At 37.9% G+C, this 20,559-nt stretch overlaps 1 protein-coding gene across 1 annotated transcript in view; it reads right to left on the bottom strand.

Moving 5' to 3' along the window:
- LOC309851455 (uncharacterized protein) overlaps positions 1-20,559 on the bottom strand; it is a gene marked incomplete at its 3' end in the record, with an annotated part of 89,939 nt that overhangs the window by 49,696 nt on the left and 19,684 nt on the right. The window contains exons 15-24 of the mRNA XM_082706774.1: positions 19,856-19,960; positions 18,371-18,424; positions 10,440-10,544; positions 9,288-9,341; positions 6,020-6,124; positions 5,410-5,463; positions 4,043-4,147; positions 2,546-2,599; positions 1,667-1,771; positions 253-306 (exon numbers count right to left, since the gene is read on the bottom strand). Coding sequence (XP_082562900.1) covers positions 253-306; positions 1,667-1,771; positions 2,546-2,599; positions 4,043-4,147; positions 5,410-5,463; positions 6,020-6,124; positions 9,288-9,341; positions 10,440-10,544; positions 18,371-18,424; positions 19,856-19,960 — 795 coding nt within the window. The remainder of the gene's footprint in view (positions 1-252; positions 307-1,666; positions 1,772-2,545; positions 2,600-4,042; positions 4,148-5,409; positions 5,464-6,019; positions 6,125-9,287; positions 9,342-10,439; positions 10,545-18,370; positions 18,425-19,855; positions 19,961-20,559) is intronic.

Genomic DNA, 20,559 nt, shown 5'->3' with positions numbered 1-20,559 from the left:
ATTAGTTGTCTCAACCCCTAACCAAATTCCCCCAATATTTTCCCTTTAATTGACACACATATTATTTTTTTTCTGCAAAATAGTCTTTAAAAGTTCAACGTGGAGATAATTTGCTCGCAGGCAGCTCTATCTCAGAAGCTAGGAATGACATCGTTAGGTAAGTAGGTTCGTGACAGTCACAATCCGGTATCTAGGAAGTAGTATGTATGTGCTTCTTAGATTCATCTGGCTTGGACTATGCTTCTCACTTACCATGAAGAGACTTCAAGCCATCTAGCAACCTATTCTTGTAGACTTTCCCATCAGCTACAGGAAACATAAATCAGATCACACAAACGTAAGTGATGTGGAGATTCACCAAGACAGCAAGTCACAATTTAATGTAAGGAGGATTTGTACTTTTCCCTAGAAAACTTCCAAATTACTTTCAATTTTTTAAAATTTTATTTTACTTTAAAGAAACATTTCATTTATTTATGTGACAGAGATAGCAAGAGCAGGAACACAAGCCAGGGAGTGGAAGAGGGAAAGCAGACTTCCCCCAAGCAGGTAACCTATGTGGGACTCAATCCCATGACCCTGGGTTATGACCTGAGCTGAAGGCACACACTCAATGACTGGGCCACACTGGTGCCCCTACTTTTAAATTTTAAAAAAATGAATGGCCACCAATGTATCTATTCTATGCAATTGTTGGTACCTCAAGTTAATGCTGGCAATATACAGTGCTTTCATGCTTTGGAAAAAAATTTCTTTCTGCTTTCCCATCTAGTTAGTACCCAGGATACCTTTTAAAACTGCCCTTTTAATGGAGTCATGCCTACAAAACACATTTCTTAACATTGATGGCATTTTGTGAATAAAGCAGCAACTGAATTCCAACTAAAAATCTGTAATGGATAGAATTCCTTCTTTAAAATCCTCTCTAAAATGTTTTTATTATGAAAAATTTCAACCATATTCAATCAGAATAGAAACAATGAATCCTCCTATAAAATCAGCACAGTTACCATTGTTCTACTATTTGATAGAATCCCTTAAGGTGAAACTGGATCATTCAATGTTTTTAAAAATAATTTAGGGACACCTGGGTGGCTCAGTGGGTTAAGACTCTGCTTTCAGTTCAGGTCATAATCTCAGGGTTCTGGGATCGAGCCCCACATTGGGCTTTGTGCTCAGCAGGGAGTCTGCTTCCCTTTCTGTCTCTGCCTGACTCAGAGACAGATCTCTCTCCCTCTGTCAAATAAATAAATACAAATCTTTAAAAAAAACAAAAATTACAAAATTACAAAAATAAAAATTATTTAGACTATTAGTCATATAAGTTTACATAGATGTATAAATTGAACCATATCATATTGGCTATACTTTTTCAGTCTAGCATTTTTTTTTTTAGTTTTTGTGTAAATACCTTTCTCCATTTCTCCCTTCTCAGTCTATGGTACAGCCATAAGCCCTGAGATAACTCACGTTAACAGTCTAGAATATATCTTTATATTACCCATCAATATATGCATAGATACATAATTACATTAGTGAAATAATTTATCCTAAGCAATTGTTGAAGTTTTTTTCTCTGCTATAATACTAGAAAGTTTATAGAAGTGCTCACAAAATAAGAAATGTATGCTTCCTTCAAGACCACAGTAACATTTTAAATGCTTACCATTAACTGGCAGATTCTTTACCAGCTCTCCACATTCCTTATCTGTGACGGTTACTCCCATGTCTTCCAGGACATTTCCCACATCACTGACATCAACCTCTCCTCCTTCAACATGACCAAATGGGCACAGATTAGTACAGAGAAGGGTCTAATACCTCCCCAAACCTGTTGATGCCTTTTCAGCTTCAGCTACCATAGCTGAATGAGCAAACACTCATGAATGAATGTGCTAACTGTTCACCACTGTCATCAGCTGAGGCAGAACTCTGAATAAAGTAATAGACATACTGTACATGTGATATAAGTTAGAGGACACTGTAGGCCTAATATCCATTTATTTTTAAAGGATATTATTCCTCCCCTAATTTCTTAACAATGAGAGAATTTTACCCTTGTGAAAGTTTGCTTATCATTTGCTGTGCTAGTTTAAATTTGGCATTCAAATCAAGAATAGTAACTATTCTAGCTACAGAACTTTGCACTGAAAAATTTGTGCTAAAATGCAGATATTCCAAAGTGTAATTCTGGGCAACTGAATGCAGATAGTCATCAACACAGAAGAGAAATGGGTAGAATAAAGAAGGAAATGAGGAAATGATGGGTCTAGATAAAAATATAAATTAGTGGGGCACCTGAGTGGCTCAGTTGTTAAGCATCTGCCTTTGGCTAAGGTCATGTCCCCGGGTCCTGGAATCGAGACCCACATGGGACTCTCTGCTGAGTGGGAAACCTGCTTCATCCTCCCCCACACCCCTGCTTCTGTTCCCTCTCTCTGTGTGTCTCTCTCTGTCAAATAAATAAAATCTAAAAGGAAAAGATAAAAAATATAAATTAGTATGAAAAATTAAGGCATTAGATATATAGAAACTTGTAACTAACCTGTAACGGTTTCCACTGCTTCCATCACGTTTTTGAGACCAATCTTCCCATTTTCTGTAAGAAATATCATAACTAGGATGTGGCAATGTTATAAGAAGATAAAGGAGCTAAATGAAGAAATAGATGCCTGAGCCGAGGTGCCAAGCCCCCGCCAAGCTCTAGTTTGCCATCATATGTCAATTTGGAAACACAAACCCAAAGATAAAATTATGAAGACTCTCTGTGATGGCCAAAGTAGACCATTAAATCCCAAGCATGACACTCTTTGAGCTCAGGGCTCTGCCCTGCTAACTGCACTGGTTACACACTGTCATTATCCAAAGGAAGATAAAGGAAGACCCACAGTGCCACAATTTATGAATCAAAAGACTCAAGAGGAGACCTAACTGCATAATCCATAACCCCTGTTCCTTAGGTCTTCACAAAGTTTCTGAAAGATGTTTTTAAATATAATGATATATAATGAATCACAATAGAGTAAATACAATTAGGAATGCAAGAGCATGAGGCTGGAATGTGGAGGTGACAGTGCATGTGCTGAGCATGTGCAAGATGAGGAAAGACACTAAGATAACACCAGAAGAATCTGGATACGAGCCAGTTTCTCCACTGTGGAATTTAAGGCTTGTCTAAATTGTGGCTGGTGCCAGTCTCCCTTAAGAATGAACAATTCTCAGGTGGGGACGAAGCAAAACTATGTGTTGCAATCTGGATTTTGGATATAACCTGGAAATATGTAATCTTACTCAATGTCGATGACCAGGAAATAGTCCTCCTTTATTGAGTTATTTTCATGTGATTTTGTTTTATTTTCTCTTCCTTAGCTGTAGCTACATGAGGCTTTTTAGGAAAGTACGACATGGCCTCAAAGCATAGGGTGCACATATATTTAGGCCATTGTTAATGAAAACAACTAAGTATCTACCAAAACCTCTTATTTCCTCTCATAGTATAAAATTATAGAGGGGAGTGGATGCACAGCCAGATACTATGTTCCTACCATCACCCACTCTACCCACTCCTTGCATTTCGATGTGGTCAATGACTAGATGCAACAAAAGAATGGTTATGGAAATGACGTGTCCCACATCTCTCTCCTTCATCCTCTTTTCCATTCCATTAATTATGTATAAACAATGAAAAGGCCCTAAGAAGGAATCCAAGAGGCTAGAACCTGGTTCCCTGTATTACTGAATGGAGAAGAGCCATTGCCCGTCAACCAAGAGTACTCTTACCTTGGACTTTCATGGAGAAGAGAATGAAACTTCTATTGTGTTTAACCATGACACATTTTCATGTTTGTTTTTAAATTCAAATTCAGTTTACCCTAAATAATACATTCTCTGTTCTTAAATTAGGACTGGTTTATCCTTGTCTTTGCAAAATGCTTCTATTTTCTTTTGGTATACCCAATATCACTAACTAATGTGCATTCTCTCACACGAGCTCCTAAATGCAAACTCCTCTCCTATGTTCATTACCACCTACAGTCCTCACCATCAGGTGGCAAATATTCTGTCAGATCTTCACGTTCCTTTTCTGTGAGTTCAATTCCCAGGTTTTCCAGCACATTATCTAGGTTATTGGCTTTAACCATTCCTCCTTAAGAAACAAAAAGGAATGAATCACGAAGAAAAAATATTACATGATTTCACAAGATTAATATATATGTAAATTTTTTATGTCACATGCATTTAATTTGATAAAAAGTAAAGAGAAATGTATAACATATATATTAGTGAACTGGTATAAAAGGTTAGTTCAGCAAATCTCCTATAATGAGATCAAGAACAACTTAGATAAAAACATTCTCAGGTTGTGGGGGCTTGCTGGCTCAGTCAGTAGACTATGTGACTCTTGACCTTGGGCTCATGAGTTCAAGCCCCACCTTGGACACAGAGGTTATGCAAAAAAATATATTGAGGTTGAAGCATTACTGGTGGCAAGCTGTGATTATGTATTTAAAGCTATTATTCATACTATCAAGTAATATTCATCTATTCAAAGAGAGCCCAAAAGAATACCAATGGTAGGATTGTCCCCATGGGGAATACAGAGAAAATACTGTGTATGTCTGTCCCCAAAACAAAGTCAAGACATCCGCTGAGACAGATTGTTCTAGTTTCAGATCATCAATGTTCTGCTCTTGCAATACACAAAAAAAGTATTGAAGATTGAAAGATTACAAACGTGGATTCATTTGCTCTCAGAGGGAAGAGTGTGTCATGCACAACACATTCACCACAAAATTCTGCAAGGAATGCTGCTGACTGCCATTATTCCAAGGGTCTGGGACAGCAGACCAGTCATCTGCAGGAGACTTTCTCACCAAATAGTAAGCAGCAAAACCTGCAACCTTTCCTCTCTGCCTTCCTACTTCCCCTTCTTACCTCTTTTTCCAAGGACTGATAGGAAGAGGAAGTAAAAACGTATCTTGGCCACAATGCCATGCTTCTTTTCTACATTTGTTGTTGCTGCTGTTCTTGTTAACTCGGCTTTGAGTAAGAACGTTTTATAGAAAATGACTTGATTCATGCAATAAATGATATTAAAGATCACTCCAAATTCCTTTGTGGTGGTGGTGTTGGGCCAATCCCCAGAAAGACTGCCTATGATATTCTCAACATTATTTGTTGTATAAAGTAGATTTCAGATCCATTCAAGAGAGAATGGATTCCTTGCAATGCTATAGTGTGGTTGATTAGGTAGAAGTACTGTGTGGTGAATGTAAGGAAATAAAGGATCTAAACGTAGGAATGTAGACAGGATTCAGAACCTGCTGGTAAAACCATCTGTGTTGATATGTTGTGATATTTGTGTTTGTATGTAGCAGAGCTTTCTAGCTACCCATGGTTCTTAAGTACCTTTTAATGACTTCACCCCATCCAACAATCTTTTCTGATACACCTTTCCAGCAGCTATTAGAAAACAGAAAAGCACAGTTTATATCTGAAGCAAGAGAACATTGACAGTCATAGACTTATTGGGCAACTGGACAATTCCACTAGGAAAGTTTTTAACTCTTTGCGTAGAAAATCTGTCCATCTTTCCATCAAATAAGAAAATTATTTTGGGAAAGAGAACATGGTCTTGGTGACAAAAGTGTATACAGGTTGAGGGACCAAGAAGACTGATGGGAAGACAACTGTGCAGAAAAGAAAATCTCTTCTTTTTTGTGTCCCTTTTCCTGTTTTTGTTTTATCCCTTGTCTCTCACTCCCTTTGGTTTCCTTCCTTTCCCTTCATTTCCTTTAGGCCTCTAAGGAGTGGGAAATAGTTGCGTTAATATAACCTTCATCAGTTCAGATGGCAAAATCTCAGTGCAAGAGCTTAGTGACTCCTAGATTGATTGAATCTGTAGTCAGTGAACGTACCTTTTTAAAATTCACTTTCAAGAGACAACACTATAGAACTGCCTACAATGACCCCAGAACTCAGCTCCCCAGAAAGGCTACCCTGCACCCATTTGGCTCACCGTCAATTGGCACAGTTTGTTTCAGTTTCACAAATTCCTCCTCAGTGAGCTCAATCCCCATGTTTCCCAGAACTTCTAGCAGATCATTGGCATCAATGTTTTTTCCTTTCAAAAGACAAGAACATCAGTGCTTGATAATTATGAACCTAATGATTTCCAATAATGACAAAATGATCACCTTCAACGTAGAAGTAGTGAATGGGTAAGATGAGACACATACAACTACACAGAATTACAGTGAAATCACAAAAAGAACATGCGTCCTTAATGTCATAAAGGAATACTCTTGGGGTGCCAGGTGGCTCAGTTGGTTAAGTATCGGCCTTTGGCTCAGGTCATACTTTCATGGTCATGAGATCAAAACCTGTGTCAGGCTGTGTGCTGGGCATGGAGCTGCTTGAGTCTCTCTCTCCTTTTGCATCTGTCCCACCCCCACAACTCGCTTTCTATGCCTTCTCACTCTAAAAAACCATGAGAAACTGTGGACTCTGAGAAACACACTGAGGGTTTTGGAGGGGACAGGGGTGGGGGGGGTCGGTGATCTGGGGGTGGGTACTAAGGAGGGAACAAATTGCATGGAGCACTGGGTGGGCTGCATAAACAATGAATCTTGGAACACCGGAAAAAGGTACAAAGGAAAAAAAAAAAAAGATTCTTTGCTGAAGCTTAAAAAAAAAAAAGAAAGAAAGAAATATAGAAAAATGTTAGAAATATAGCAGTGCTCTGTCACTATTGCATTAAAAAAGTGAGGGAAATTGGAAGGGGAGATGAACCATGAGAGACTATGGACTCTGAAAAACAATCTGAGGGTTATGAAGGGGCGGGGGTGGGAGGTTGGGGGTACCAGGTGGTGGGTATTACAGAGGGCACAGATTGCATGGAGCACTGGGTGTGGTGCATAAACAATGAATTCTGTTACACTGAAAAGAAATTTTTTAAAAAGTTACTGTAAAATGAAAAAAATTTAGGAGTAAAGACAAATAGAATACATTTTTCAGTACTATTAAATATGAGTACCAAACTTGATTTAACGTTTTAAGGAACCTTTTAAGTTTTACCTTGACTAAACTATGCACAAGAAATAATTTATGAAGGGGTTTTGCAACTGAAGATAAAGACAACTCGTGGAATTCATAATAGAGAAAGTACAAAGTACAAGTACAAAACTTCAGTACAAGTTTTGAAAACTTGTACTGGTTTCTGCTGGAGCTTGACAATTCCCTTGGGCCTGGTGAATCCATGCTATGACATAGTTTATGAACACAGTTTTTTTTTTTTTTTTTGGTGAATATGTAAGACAGAAAAACTATTTGTGTTGGTTTGGTATAAAAGAATATATAATTATCTTTGAAACTACCTGGCTTGGTATCAGAGAGGACTTCAGTTAAAAATATTCTGAGGGCACCTGGGTGGCTCAGTGGGTTAAGCCCCTGCCTTCGGCTCAGGTAATGATCTTGGGGTCCTGGGATCGAGTCCCACATCGGGATCTCTGCTCAGCAGGGAGCCTGCTTCCTCCTCTCTCTCTCTCTGCCTGCCTCTCTGCCTACTTGTGATTTCTCTCTGTCAAATAAATAAATAAATAAATAAATAAAATCTTTAAAAAAAATGTTCTGAAACTGAAGCAGGAGCTGAGGCTGGGTGTGCATGGAAAGGAAAATTTATCATGAAAACTATAAATCAGGAGGCCTAGAGACTGGAGAAAAGTAGCTAGATGGGGGAAGACAACTACAGAGAGACTGCCAATACAAGGTTCTGGCTATCATTGTCCCATTTCCAAGGGGACACTTGATGTAGTTGATAAACATACACAGCAAGATGTTATCAAGTGGGAAGCATGGTTAAATCCACATTAAATGAGAAAACAATCCTGCTGCCACTCTTCCAAAGGGACTAGGAATTCTTCTTGTGGAAGGAGACTCCCCTCCATAGGTATCAAGTGGCAGAGCTTCTAGGTCTCTCCTTCATTCTCTTTATGCTACTCTCTTCTTTTGGATCAAGCACTGGGAAGAGGGAAAGCAAAGCAAAACAAAACTAAACAAACACAAAAACAAAAACAAAAGACCAAAACCAAAACCAAATCCTAGGCACAGCCTTTGCTGATAGCTTTTGTTTGTTTGTTTGTTTTTTACTGAATCTCACTAAAAACATATTCTTTTAAGAGAAACTATTGTCCTTTTCATGTTTTGTTGTATCTACCTAGAATTGAACTTATAACTCCAAGATAAAGTTTTGGCAAATATAAGAAAATGTGGGACCTACCTGCAAAAATTAAACAAATTTTATAATAAAACACGCATATGAAATAGAGAAACCACATTTAAAAATCAGTTTCTAGTAGAGTAGCTTGGTTAAAATGCTAAGGAAATAAATGGAACTGGAGGGAACTGTGCTACGTGAAATAAGTCAAGCAGAGGTAGACATTTATCATTTGGTTTCATTCATATGTGGAACATAAGGAATAGTGCAAAGGACCACAGGGGAAGGGAGGGAAACCTGAATGGGAAGAGATCAGAGAGGGAGACACACCGTGACAGACTCTGGACTCTGGGAACCAAACTGAGGGTTACAGAAGGGAGGGAATGGGAGGGCATAACCAGGTGATGGGTATTAAGGAGGGCACGTGTGGTGATGAGCACTGGGTGTTACATGCAACTAATGAATCACTGAACACTCCATCAAAAACTAATGATGTACTATATGTTGGCAACTGAACATAATGAAAAAGAGAGACAGAGTGAGAGAGAGAGAATAAATATCTTTCCTTTGTAGGCAAAGGACATTTTTCTAAAATTTTGGTTTAGGGGACACTTACTTCCTAGAAATGTCCCTCTGTGGGATAAAAGAATGTGAAATCTTAAACTCATTGCCAAGAATGCGTTTCACCGTAGTCAATTAGCAAGTTGTATAGTTTTTAGATTCAAATACTTAAATGGGCTTGAATGAGAGAAATGAAAAAAATAATTTTATCTTCTCATTAATAAGCAAGCTCATTTTTTTTTACTTTATTAGTTGTCTCAACTCCTAACCAAATTCCCCCAATATTTTCCCTTTAATTTCACTATTTTGACATATATTAGTTTTTTTCTGCAAAAAATGTTTTAAAAATTCAACATGAAGATTATTTGCTCACAGGCCACTCTATCTCAGAAGCCAGGGATGGCATGGGTAGTTAAGAGGGTTTTGACAATCACAATCAGGTATCTAGGACGTAGTATGTATGTGCCTCTTAGATTCATTTGGCTTTGAACTATGCTTCTCACTTACTTACCATGAAGAGACTTCAAACCATCCAGCAACCTATTCTTGTAGACTTTCCCATTAGCTACAGGAAACATAAATCAGATACACAAAAGTAAGTGCTGGGGAGATTCACCAAGACAGTGGGTCATAATTTAATGTAAGGAGGATTTGTGCTTTTCTCTAGAAAATTTCCAAATTACTTTCAAATTTTAAAAACTGAAATGGCCACCACTGTATCCACTCTATGCAACTGTGGGCAGCTAAGCAAGTTAATGCTGGCAAACTACCAGCTTTCATGGTTTGAAAAAAGCCTTCTGTTCTGCTCTTTCATCTAGTTAGGCCCCAGGATACCTTTTACAATTCCCTTTTCTATTGAGTCTCGCCTACAAAATATATTTCTTTTTTTAAAAAATTTCTTTTCAGCATAACAGTATTCATTGTTTTTGCACCACACCCAGTGCTCCATGCAATCTGTGCCCTCCCTAATACCTACCACCTGGTTCCCCCAACCCCCACCCCCCCATCCCTTCAAAACCCTCAGATTGTTTTTCAGAGTCCATAGTCTCTCATCAACTCCATATTTCTAACCTTGATGGCAGCTTGTGAATAAAGCAGCAGCTGATTTCCAACTAAAAATCTATAATGGATAGAATTTTTTCTTAAAAATCTTCTCTTAAAATGTTCTTGTTATGAAAAATTTTAACCATGTACAAAAGTAGAATACAAACAATGAATCCTCCCATATACTCAGCTCAGTTACTGATGTTCTACCATTTGACAGACTCCTTTAAAGGTGTAACTGGATCATTATCTTTATAATTATTTATACTATTTGATATGTAAATTTACATAAATGTATAAATTGAACCATATCTTAATGGCTATACTTATTCAGTCTAGTTTTTTTTTTAGTTTTTATGTGAATGCCTTTCCTATTTCTCCTTTCTCACTCTACAATATAGCCACAAGCCCCCAGATAACTCACATTAACAGTCTAGAATATATTTTATATTAATATCAATATATGCATATATATGTAATTACATTAGTGAAATAATTTATTGTAAGTAACTGTTGAAGTATATTTTCTCTGCTGTCATTGTAGGAAGTTTATAGAATTGCTCACAAAATAAGAAATGTATGCTTCCTTCAAGACCACAGTAACATTTTAAATGCTTACCATTAACTGGCAGATTCTTTACCAGCTCTCCACATTCCTTATCTGTGATGGTTACTCCCATGTTTTCCAGGACATTTCCCACTTCACTGACATCAACCTCTCCTCCTTCAACATGACCAAATGGGCACAGATTAGTACAGAGAAGGGTCTAATATCTCCCAAAACCTGTTGATACCTTTTCAGCTTCAGCTACCATAGCGGAATGAGAAAACACTCATGAAATAATGTGCTAACTGTTCATCACTGTCATCAGCTGGGGAAGAACTCTGAATAAAGTAATAGACATACTGTACATGTGATATAAGTTAGAGGACACTGTAGGCCTAATATCCATTTATTTTTAAAGGATATTATACCTCCCCTAATTTCTTAACAATGAGAGTATTTCACCCTTGTGAAAGTTTGCTTATTTGCTGTGTGAGTTTAAATTTGTCATTCAAAATCAAGAATAGTGACTATCCTTGGAAAATATTCCAGAAACAAAGAAATTTTCTACTAGAAACTTGCACTGAAAAATCAGTGGTAAAATGGAGATATTGTGAAGTGTAATTCTAGGCAACTGAATGAGGATATTCAACAATATAGAAGAAAAACTGGTAGAACAAAGAAGGAAATGGGGAAATGATGGGTCTAAATAAAAATATAAACTAGTATGAAGAATTAAGACCTTAGCTTTATGGCGGAGGAGTAAAATGGCAGTGTATGAGACCTAAATTTCATCTGGTCCCAGGAATTCAGCTAGGTAGTTATCAAATCATTCTGAACACCTACAAACTCAACAGGAGATTGAAGAAAAGAATAGCAGGAATTCTATGAACAGAAAAGCAACCATGTTCTGGAAGGTAGAACGTGTGGAGAAGTGAATCTGAGGTGACATACAGGAAGATAGACCGGGGGAAGAAGCCTCCATCAGCTGGCTACCAGCAAGTGAGAGAAAAGCAGAGCACAAAATCAGAACTTTCAGAAGTTGGCCCCATGGATGGAAGTCACTCTAGTGGCTAAGTGGGCATGGGGAGGGGAAGGGAACCCTTGCTAGGATAGTATGGTCTCAAGACCCTTGGGGTTACAGAAAGAGCAGGGGTACTTGAGTATGGCAGAGCTCCCAGGTATCAGAGCAGGGACACTGGCTACAGAGATGGAGCTGAGGAGTGGGCTTTCAGGTCAGGGTTGCTTGTAAACTGTGATCCCTGGCACACTTGGACCACTACTTTTCAAGGAGGGACCCCACAAATGGCATATCCAGGGAGACCTCCCCCCCTTCATCTATTGGGAAGAGCTACATGGGAGCATGATGTAGGAATCTGCTGGGTTTAGAGACTCTAAAGAAGGCTGTATGCCAGAGATAGAAATTCTTGGTCACAGGCTAGATGAGCTTGGAGTGTAGCCAGAGACCAGGGAGACAGGAGTGACTGACTGCTTTTCTCTGAGGGCTCACTGAAGATGGGGGTCCCAAGTTCTTGACTGCTCTGGGGCTGGAGATTGGGAGGCCACCATTTTCATTCTCATCCTCCAAAGTTGTATTGAAAGCATTTAGGGAACAAAAGCTAAAAGAGCAAACCCAGGCAGATTATTTAGCCTAGCCCTGGCAAGGGTGGTGCGATTCCACCTTGGGCAAAACTTGAGAATCACTAAAATAGGCCCCTCCCCCAGAAGATCAGCAAGAATATCCAGCCAACACCAAGTTTACTGATCAATGAGAACTACAAACAATGGCACTAAGGGAATTCAGCACATAGAATTCATGGTCTTTTCCCCCAGAATTCATTAGACTTTCAAAGTTAAATTTTTTAAATGTTCTTTATTTTTTTCCTTTTCTTTCTTTTTTTTTTTTTTTTACTTTTTCAACTTTCCTGTTTTAACTATCATCTTATCAATACCTTTTTAAAAATGTTTTTTAATTTTGATTCTTGCAGTCATACACTAGCCCTTCATTGTATTTAACCTTATTTTTGGTATATATAATTTTTTTTCTTTCTTTCTTTAAAATTTTGGGATACAGTTTCTTCCAATAGACCAAAATATACCCTAAATCTATTCTATGGCTTTGTTCTAGTCTCTTGTGTGATCACATTCTCTCTCTTTTTATTTATTTATTTTTAAAATTTCCTTCTTTCTTCAACTTTTATCAATTCCTTTTTTTGAAAGCCTTTTAAAAATTTTCTTCTTTACTATCATATTTCACCCCTTCATCATATTTACCCTTATTTTTGTATATATATAAGTTTTTTGTTCTTTAGAATTTTGGGAGGCAGTTTCTCCTAACAGACCAAAATACACCCAAAAATCAGGTGTGTGGCTCTATTCTATTCAACAGCATGATCATATACATATTTTTTCTTTTTTTTCCCCTCTGGTTTTAGGACTCTTCTGATTTGTTTAGTGTATGTTTTTCTGGGGTCATTGTTACCCTTTTAGCATATGTTCTCTCATTCACTTATGCTGCTCTGGACAAAATGACAAGGTGTTAAAACTCACCTCAAAAAAAGAGAACAAGAGGCAGTACTGCCTTCCAAGGACCTAATCAATATAGATATTGGTAAGATGCTGGACCTAGAATTCAGAATGATGATTATAAAGATACTAGCTGGACTTGAAAAAAGCATGGAAGATGCTAGAGAATCCTTTTCTGGGGAAATAAAAGAACTTAAATCTACCCAAGTTGAAATCAAAAAGCTATTAATGAGGTACGATAAAAAATGGAGGCTCTTACTGCTAGGATAAATGAGGCAGAAGAGAGAATTAGTGATATAGAAGACCAAATGATGGAGAATAAAGAAACTGAGAAAAAGAGAGATAAACAACTACCAGATCATGAGGGGAAAATTCAAGAGTTAAGTGATACCATAAGATGAAACAATATTAAAGTAATTGGGATTCCAGAAGAAGAAGAAGAGAGAGAGAGGCAGAAGGTGAATTAGAGCAAATTATAACAGAGAACTTCCCTGTTTTGGGGAAGGAAACGAGCATCAAAATCCAGGAGGCACAGAGAACGCCCCTCAAAATCAATAAAAATAAGTCAATACGTAGTCATCTAATAGTAAAACTTAGAAGTCTCAGAAACAAAGAGAAAAAACCTGAAAGCAGCTTGGGACAAGAGGTCTGTAACCCACAATGATAGAAATATTAGACCATCAGCAGACCTATCCAGAGACATGGCAGGCCAGAAAGGACTGGCATGATATATTCAGAGCACTAAACGTAAGAAAAACATGCAGCCAAGAATACTATATCCAGCAAGGCTGTCACTGAAAATAGGAGGAGAAATAAAGAGCTTCCATGACAAACAAAAACTAAAAGAATTTGCAAACACCAAACCAGCACTACAGGAAGTATTGAAAGGGGTCCTCTAAGCAAAGTAAGAACCTAAAAAAACACAGACCAGAAAAGAACAGAGACAACATACAGAAATGGTCACCTTACAGGCAATACAATGGCACTAAATTCTATCTTTCAATAGTTACCCTGAATGTAACTGGACTAAATGCCCTAATCAAAAGACACAGGGTACCAAAATGGATGAAAAACTAAGATCCATTGATATGCTATCTGAAAGAGACTCATTTTAGACCAAAAGACACCTCCAGATTTCAAGTGAGGGGTTGGAAAACAATTTACCATGCTAATGGACATCAAAAGAAAGCTGGGGTGGCAATCCTTATATCAGATAAATTAGATTTTAAGCCAAAGACTATAATAAGAGATGAGGAAGGACATTATATCATACTTAAAGGGTCTGTCCAGCAAGAAGATCTAATAATTTTAAATATCTATGCCCCTAACATGGGAGCAGGCAATGATATAAACCAATTAATAACAAAATCAAAGAAATACATTGACAAAAATACAATAATACTTCAACACCCCTCTCAATGAAATGGCGGATCATCTAAGCAAATGATCAACAAGGAAATACAGACTTTAAATGACACACTGGACCAGATGGACATCACAGATATATGTGAACATTCCATACCAAAGCAACAGAATACACATTTTTCTCTAGTGCACATGGAACATTCTCCAGAATAGATCACATCTTGGGTCACAAATCAGGTTTTAGCCAGTACCAAAAGATTGGGATCATTCCTTTCCCTTTATATTTTCATACCACAGTTCCTTGAAACTAGAACTCAACCACAAGAGGAAAGTTGGAAAGAACTCAAATACATGAAGGCTAAAGAACATTCTACTAAATGAATGGATCAACCAGGAAATTAAAGAGGAATTTAAAAAATTCATGAAAACACAACTGTTCAAAATCTTTAGGATGCAACAAAGGCAGTCCTGAGAAGAAAGTTTACAGAAATACAAGCCCTTCTTAAGAACCATGAGAGACTATGGACTCTGAAAAACAACCTGAGGGGTTTGAAGGGGCATGGGGTAGGAGGTTGGGGGAGCCAGGTGGTGGGTATTATGGAGGGCACGCATCGCATGGAACACTGGGTGCAAAAACAATGAATTCTGTTATGCTGAAAAGAAATTAAAAAAAAAAAAAAAGAAACAAGAAAAATCTCAAATACACAACCTAACCGTATACCACCAGGAGTGGAGAAAGAACAGCAAATGAAGCATAAACCCAGCAGGAGAAGAGAAATAATAAAGATCAGAGCACATATCAATGAAACAGAAGCCAAAAGAACAGTAGAACAAATTAACAAAACTAGGAGCCAGTTCTTTGAAATAATTAATAAGATTGATACACCCCTGGCCAGACATATCAAAAAGAAAAGAGAAAGGACCCAAATTAATGAAACCATGAATGAAAGAAGAGAGATAACCAACATCAAAGAAATACAAATAATTATAACATATGATGGTAACTCTATGTCAACAAGTCAGGCAGTCTCAAAGAAATGGATGCATTCCCAGAAGTGTAGAAATGACCAAAACTGAACCAGGAAGAAAAGGAAACCTGAAGAGACCTGTAATCAGCAAGGAAATTGAAGCAGTCATCAAAAATCCCCAAGGAAACAAGAGCTGAGTGCCAGATGGCTTCCCAGGGAGTTTCTACCAAACATTTAAAGAAGATTTAATCCTATTCTTCTGAAACTTTTCCAAAGAATAGAACTGGAAGGAAAACATCCAAATCCTTTTGATGAGGCCAACATTATCTGGATCCCCAAACCAGACAAAGATCCCTCCCAAAAGGAGAATAATGGGGAAGTATCCCTGATGAAAACAGATGTAAGAATTCTCACCAAAATTCTGGCCAATAGGATCCAACAGAACTTTAAAAGGATTATTTACCATGACCAATTTATTCCTGAGCTGCAAGGCTGGTCCAGCATTCGGAAATCAATGTGATACAATACATTAATAAAAGAAAGAACAAGATGGGGTGCCTGGGTGGCTCAGTGGGTTAAAGCCTCTGCCTTCAGCTCAGGTCATGGTCTCAGGGTCCTGGGATCGAGTTCTGCATCGGGCTCTCTGCTTGGCAGTAAGCCTGCTTCCTCCTCTCTCTGCCTTCCTCTCTGCCTACTTCTGATGTCTCTGTCAAAGTTATAAATAAAATCTTTAAAAACAAAAAGAAATAACAAGAACCATATGATACTCTCAATAGATGCAGAAAAAAACATTTGACAAAGGACGGCATCCTTTCTTGATCAAAACTCTTCACAGTGTAGGGATAGAGAGTACATACCTCAATATCATAATAATCATCTATGAAAAACCCACAGCTAATATCATTCTCAAAGGGGAAAAACTAAGAACTTTTCTGCTAAGGTTAGGAACACGTCAGGGATGTCCACTATCACCACTGCTATTCAACATAGTACTAGAAGTCCCAGCTTCAGCAATCAGAAACAAAAAGAAATAAAAAGCATCCAAATTTCAAAAAAGAAGACAAATTCTCACTCTTTACAGATGTTATGATACTTTACATAGAAAACCCAAAAGACTCTACCCCCAAACTGCTAGAACTCATACAAGAATTCAGTAATGTGGCAGTATATAAAATCAATGCACAGAAATCAGTTGCATTTCTATACACCAAAAACAAGACAGAAGAAAGAGAAATTAAAAAGTTGATCCCATTTACAGTTGCACCCAAAACCATAAGATACCTAGGAATAAATCTAACCAGAGAGGCAAGGAATCTGTACTCAGCAAACTACAGAATACTCATGAAAGAAATTGAGAAAGACAGAAAAAATGGAAAAACAATCCATGTTCAGGGGTTGGAAGAACAAATATTGTGAAATATCCATGTTACCTAGAGTAATCTACACTTCTAATGCAATTACTACCAAAATAACATCAACTTTTTTCGAAGAAATGGAACAAATAATCCTAAAATTTGTATGGAACCAGAAAAGACCCCAAATAGCCAGAGGAATGTTGAAAAAGAAAAGCAAAGCATGTGGCATCACAATTCTGGCCTTCAAGTTCTATTACAAAGCTGTAATAATCAAGACAGTTGGTACTGGCACAAAAACAGATACATAGATCAATGGAACAGAACAGGGAGCCTAGACATGGGGCCTCAACTCCATGGTCAATTAACCTTCAACAAAGCATAAAAGACTGTCCAATGGAAAAAAGACAGTCTCTTCAACAAATGATGTTGGGAAAATTCAACAGCCATATGCAAAAAAATGAAACTGGGCCATTTCCTTACACCACACACACAAAAAGACTCAAAATGGAAGAAAGACCTCAATGTAAGACAGGAATCCATCAAAATACTTGAGGAGAACACAGGCAGAAACCTCTTCGACCTCAGCCACAGCAACTTCTTCCTAGACACATCGCCAAAGGCAAGGGAAGCAAGGGTAAAAATGAACTATTGGGACTTCATCCTGATAAAAAGCTTTTGCACAGCAAAGGAAACAGTCAAGAAAACCAAAAGATGACCAACAGAATGGAAGAAGGTATTTGCAAATGACATATCAGATAAAGGGCTAGTATCCAAAATCTATAAAGAACTTATCAAACTCAACACCTAAAGAACAACAATCCAATCAAGTAATGGACAGCAGACATGAACAGACATTTCTGCAAAGAAGACATCCACATGGCCAACAAACACATGGAAAAGTTCTCAGCATCACTGGGCATCAGTGATCAAAACCACAATGAGATACCACCTCACACCAGTCAGAATGGCTAAAATTAACACATCAGGAAATGACAGGTGCTGGTGAGGATGTGGAGAAAGGAGAATTGTCCTACACTTTTGGTGGGAATGCAAGCTGGTGCAGCCACTCTGAAAAACAGTATAGAGGTTACTCAAAGAGTTGAACATAGAGCTACCCTACAACCCAGCAATACTATGTATTGACCCTAAAGATACAAAGATAGTGATCCGAAGGGTCACATGCACCTGAATGTTTATAGCAGCAATGTCCATGATAGCCAAACTATGGAAAGAGCTTAGATGTTCCCCAACAGATGAATGGATAAAGAAGATGTGGTAGACACACACACACACACTCTCTCTCTCTCTCTCTCTCACACACACACACACACACAAAATGGAATATTATGCAGCCATCAAAAATGAATCTTGCCATTCACAACAATATGTATGGACCTACAGGATATTATGCTAAGCGAAGTAAGTCAATCAGAGTAAGACAATCATCACACGATCTCACTATATGAGGAATTTGAGAAACAAGACTGAGGATCATAGAGGAAGGGAGGGAAAAATGAAACAAGATGAAACCAGAGAGGGAGACACACCATAAAAGATTCTTGATCTCAGGAAACAAACCAAGAGTTGCTAGAGGGAAGGGGGTGAAAAGGATGGAAGTGACTGGGTGATGGACACTGGGGAGGGTATGTGCTATGGTGAATGCTGTGAATTATGTAAGAATGATGAATCACAGACCTGTGCCCCTGAAACAAATAATACCTTATATATTAATTTTAAAAATTTAAAATAACCAGAGAGAAGAAAATTAGATTTATAAAAGCTTCTAACGAACCTGTAACAGTTTCCACTGCTTCCATCAAGTTTTTGAGACCAATCTTCCCATTTGCTGTAAGAAATATCATAATTAGGATGTGGCAAAGTTATAAGAAGATAAAGGAGCTAAATGAAGAAATAGATGTCTGACCTGAGTGTCAGGCCCCAGCCATGCTCTAGTTTTCCATCGGATGTCAATTAGTAAACACAAATTCAAAGATGACATTATGCAGATTCTCCATGATGGCCAAAGTAGAGCATTACACCCCATGAATGGCACTCTTTTGAGCTCAAGGCTCTGTCCTGCTAACTGCACTGGTTACACACTGTCATTACCCAAAGCAAGATAAAGGAAGGACCACGGTGCCACAAATTTATGAATCAAAAGACCTAATTGCATAATACATAACCTGTGTTCCTTAGATCTTCATAAAGTTTCTGGAAGATGTTTTTAAGTATATTGAAAAGATAAGGAAGATGTGGTCCATATACACTACGGAGTATTATGCCTCCATCAGAAAGGATAAATACCCAACTTTTGTAGCAACATGGATGGGACTGAAAGAGATTATGCTGAGTGAAATAAGTCAAGCAGAGAGTCAATTATCATATGGTTTCACTTGTTTGTGGAGCATAACAAATAACATGGAGGACAAGGGGAGATGGAGAGGAGAAGGGAGTTGAGGGAAATTGGAAGGGGAGGTGAACCATGAGAGACTATGAACTCTGAAAAACAATCTGAGGGTTCTGAAGGGGCATGGGGTGGGAGTTTGGGGGAACCAGGTGGTGGATATTGTAAAGTGCACAGATTGCATAGAGCACTGGGTGTGGTGCAAAAACAATGAATACTGTTACACTGAAAAAAAAAATTAATTTTTTTAAAAAAGATCGTTTCTTAAAAAAAAAAAAAAAAAAGAATGAACAGTTCCTAGGTGGGGACGAAGCAAAACTATCTACTGCAATCAGGATTTGGGATGTTACCGGGAAATATGTGTTCTTACTTCAATGTCGATGACTGCGAAACAGTCCTCCTTTATTGATTATTTTCATGTGATTTCATTTGATTTTCTCTTCCTGAGTTGTAGCCACCTGAGGCTTTTTAGGAAAGTGCAACTTGGCCTCAAAGCATAGGGTGTACATATATATTTAGGCCATTGTTAATGAAAACAAAACAAAACAAAAACCCAGCTATCTACCAAACCTCTTATTTCCTCTCATAGTATAGAATTATAGAGGGAAGTGGATGCACAGCCAGATACTATGTTCCTACCATCACCCCCCCCCACCCCTCCTTGCATTTCAATGTAGTCATGTGACTAGTTGCAACAAAAGAATGGTTATGGAAATGACATGGGCCACATCTCTTTCCTTCATCCTCTTTTCCATTCCATTAATTTTGTATAAACAATGAAAAGGCCCTAAGAAGGAATCCAAGAGGTAAGAACCTGGATCCCTGTATCACTGAATGGACAAGAGTCATTGCCCGTCAGCCAACAGTCCTCACCATCAGGTGGCAAATATTCTGTCAGATTTTCATGTTCCTTTTCCATGAGTTCAATTCCCAGGTTTTCCAGCACATTGTCTAGGTTATTGGCTTTAACCATTCCTCCTTAAGAAACAAACAAGAAAAAATCATGAAAAAAAAAGTATTACATGATTTGACAAGATCAGTATCTATGTAAATCTTTTATGTCACATGCATTTAATTTAACAAAAAATAAAGAGAAAACGTATAACATACTTATATTAGTGAACTGGTGTAAAAGGTTAGCTCAGCAAATCTTGAGATCAAGAACAACTTAGATAAAAATATTCTCGGGTTGAGGGGCCTGGCTGGCTCAGTCAGTAGACTATGTGACTCTTGATCTTGGGCTCATGAGTTCAAGCCCCATCTTGGACACTGAGCTTACACAAAATATATTTTGAGGTGGAGGCATTATTGGTGGTGGGCTGTGATTACGTGTTTGAAGGTATTATTCACACTATCAAGTAATACTCATCTGTTCAAAGAGAGCCCAAAAGAATACCAATGGTAGGATTGTCCCCATGGGGAATTCAGAAAGAATACTGTGCATGTCTGTCCCCAAAACAAAGTTAAGGCATCCATTGAGAGGGATAGTTCAAGTTTCAGATCATCAATGTTCTGCTTTTGCAATACACAAAAAACATGATGAAGTTTAAAATATTACAAATGTGGATTTATTTGCT

The sequence above is a fragment of the Mustela nivalis genome (genome assembly GCF_964662115.1).
Source record: "Mustela nivalis genome assembly, chromosome: 17".
NCBI classification, from domain to species: domain Eukaryota; kingdom Metazoa; phylum Chordata; class Mammalia; order Carnivora; family Mustelidae; genus Mustela; species Mustela nivalis.
The sequence above is the reverse complement of the archived record's forward strand: the minus strand, read 5'-3'. Positions and strand labels throughout refer to the sequence as shown.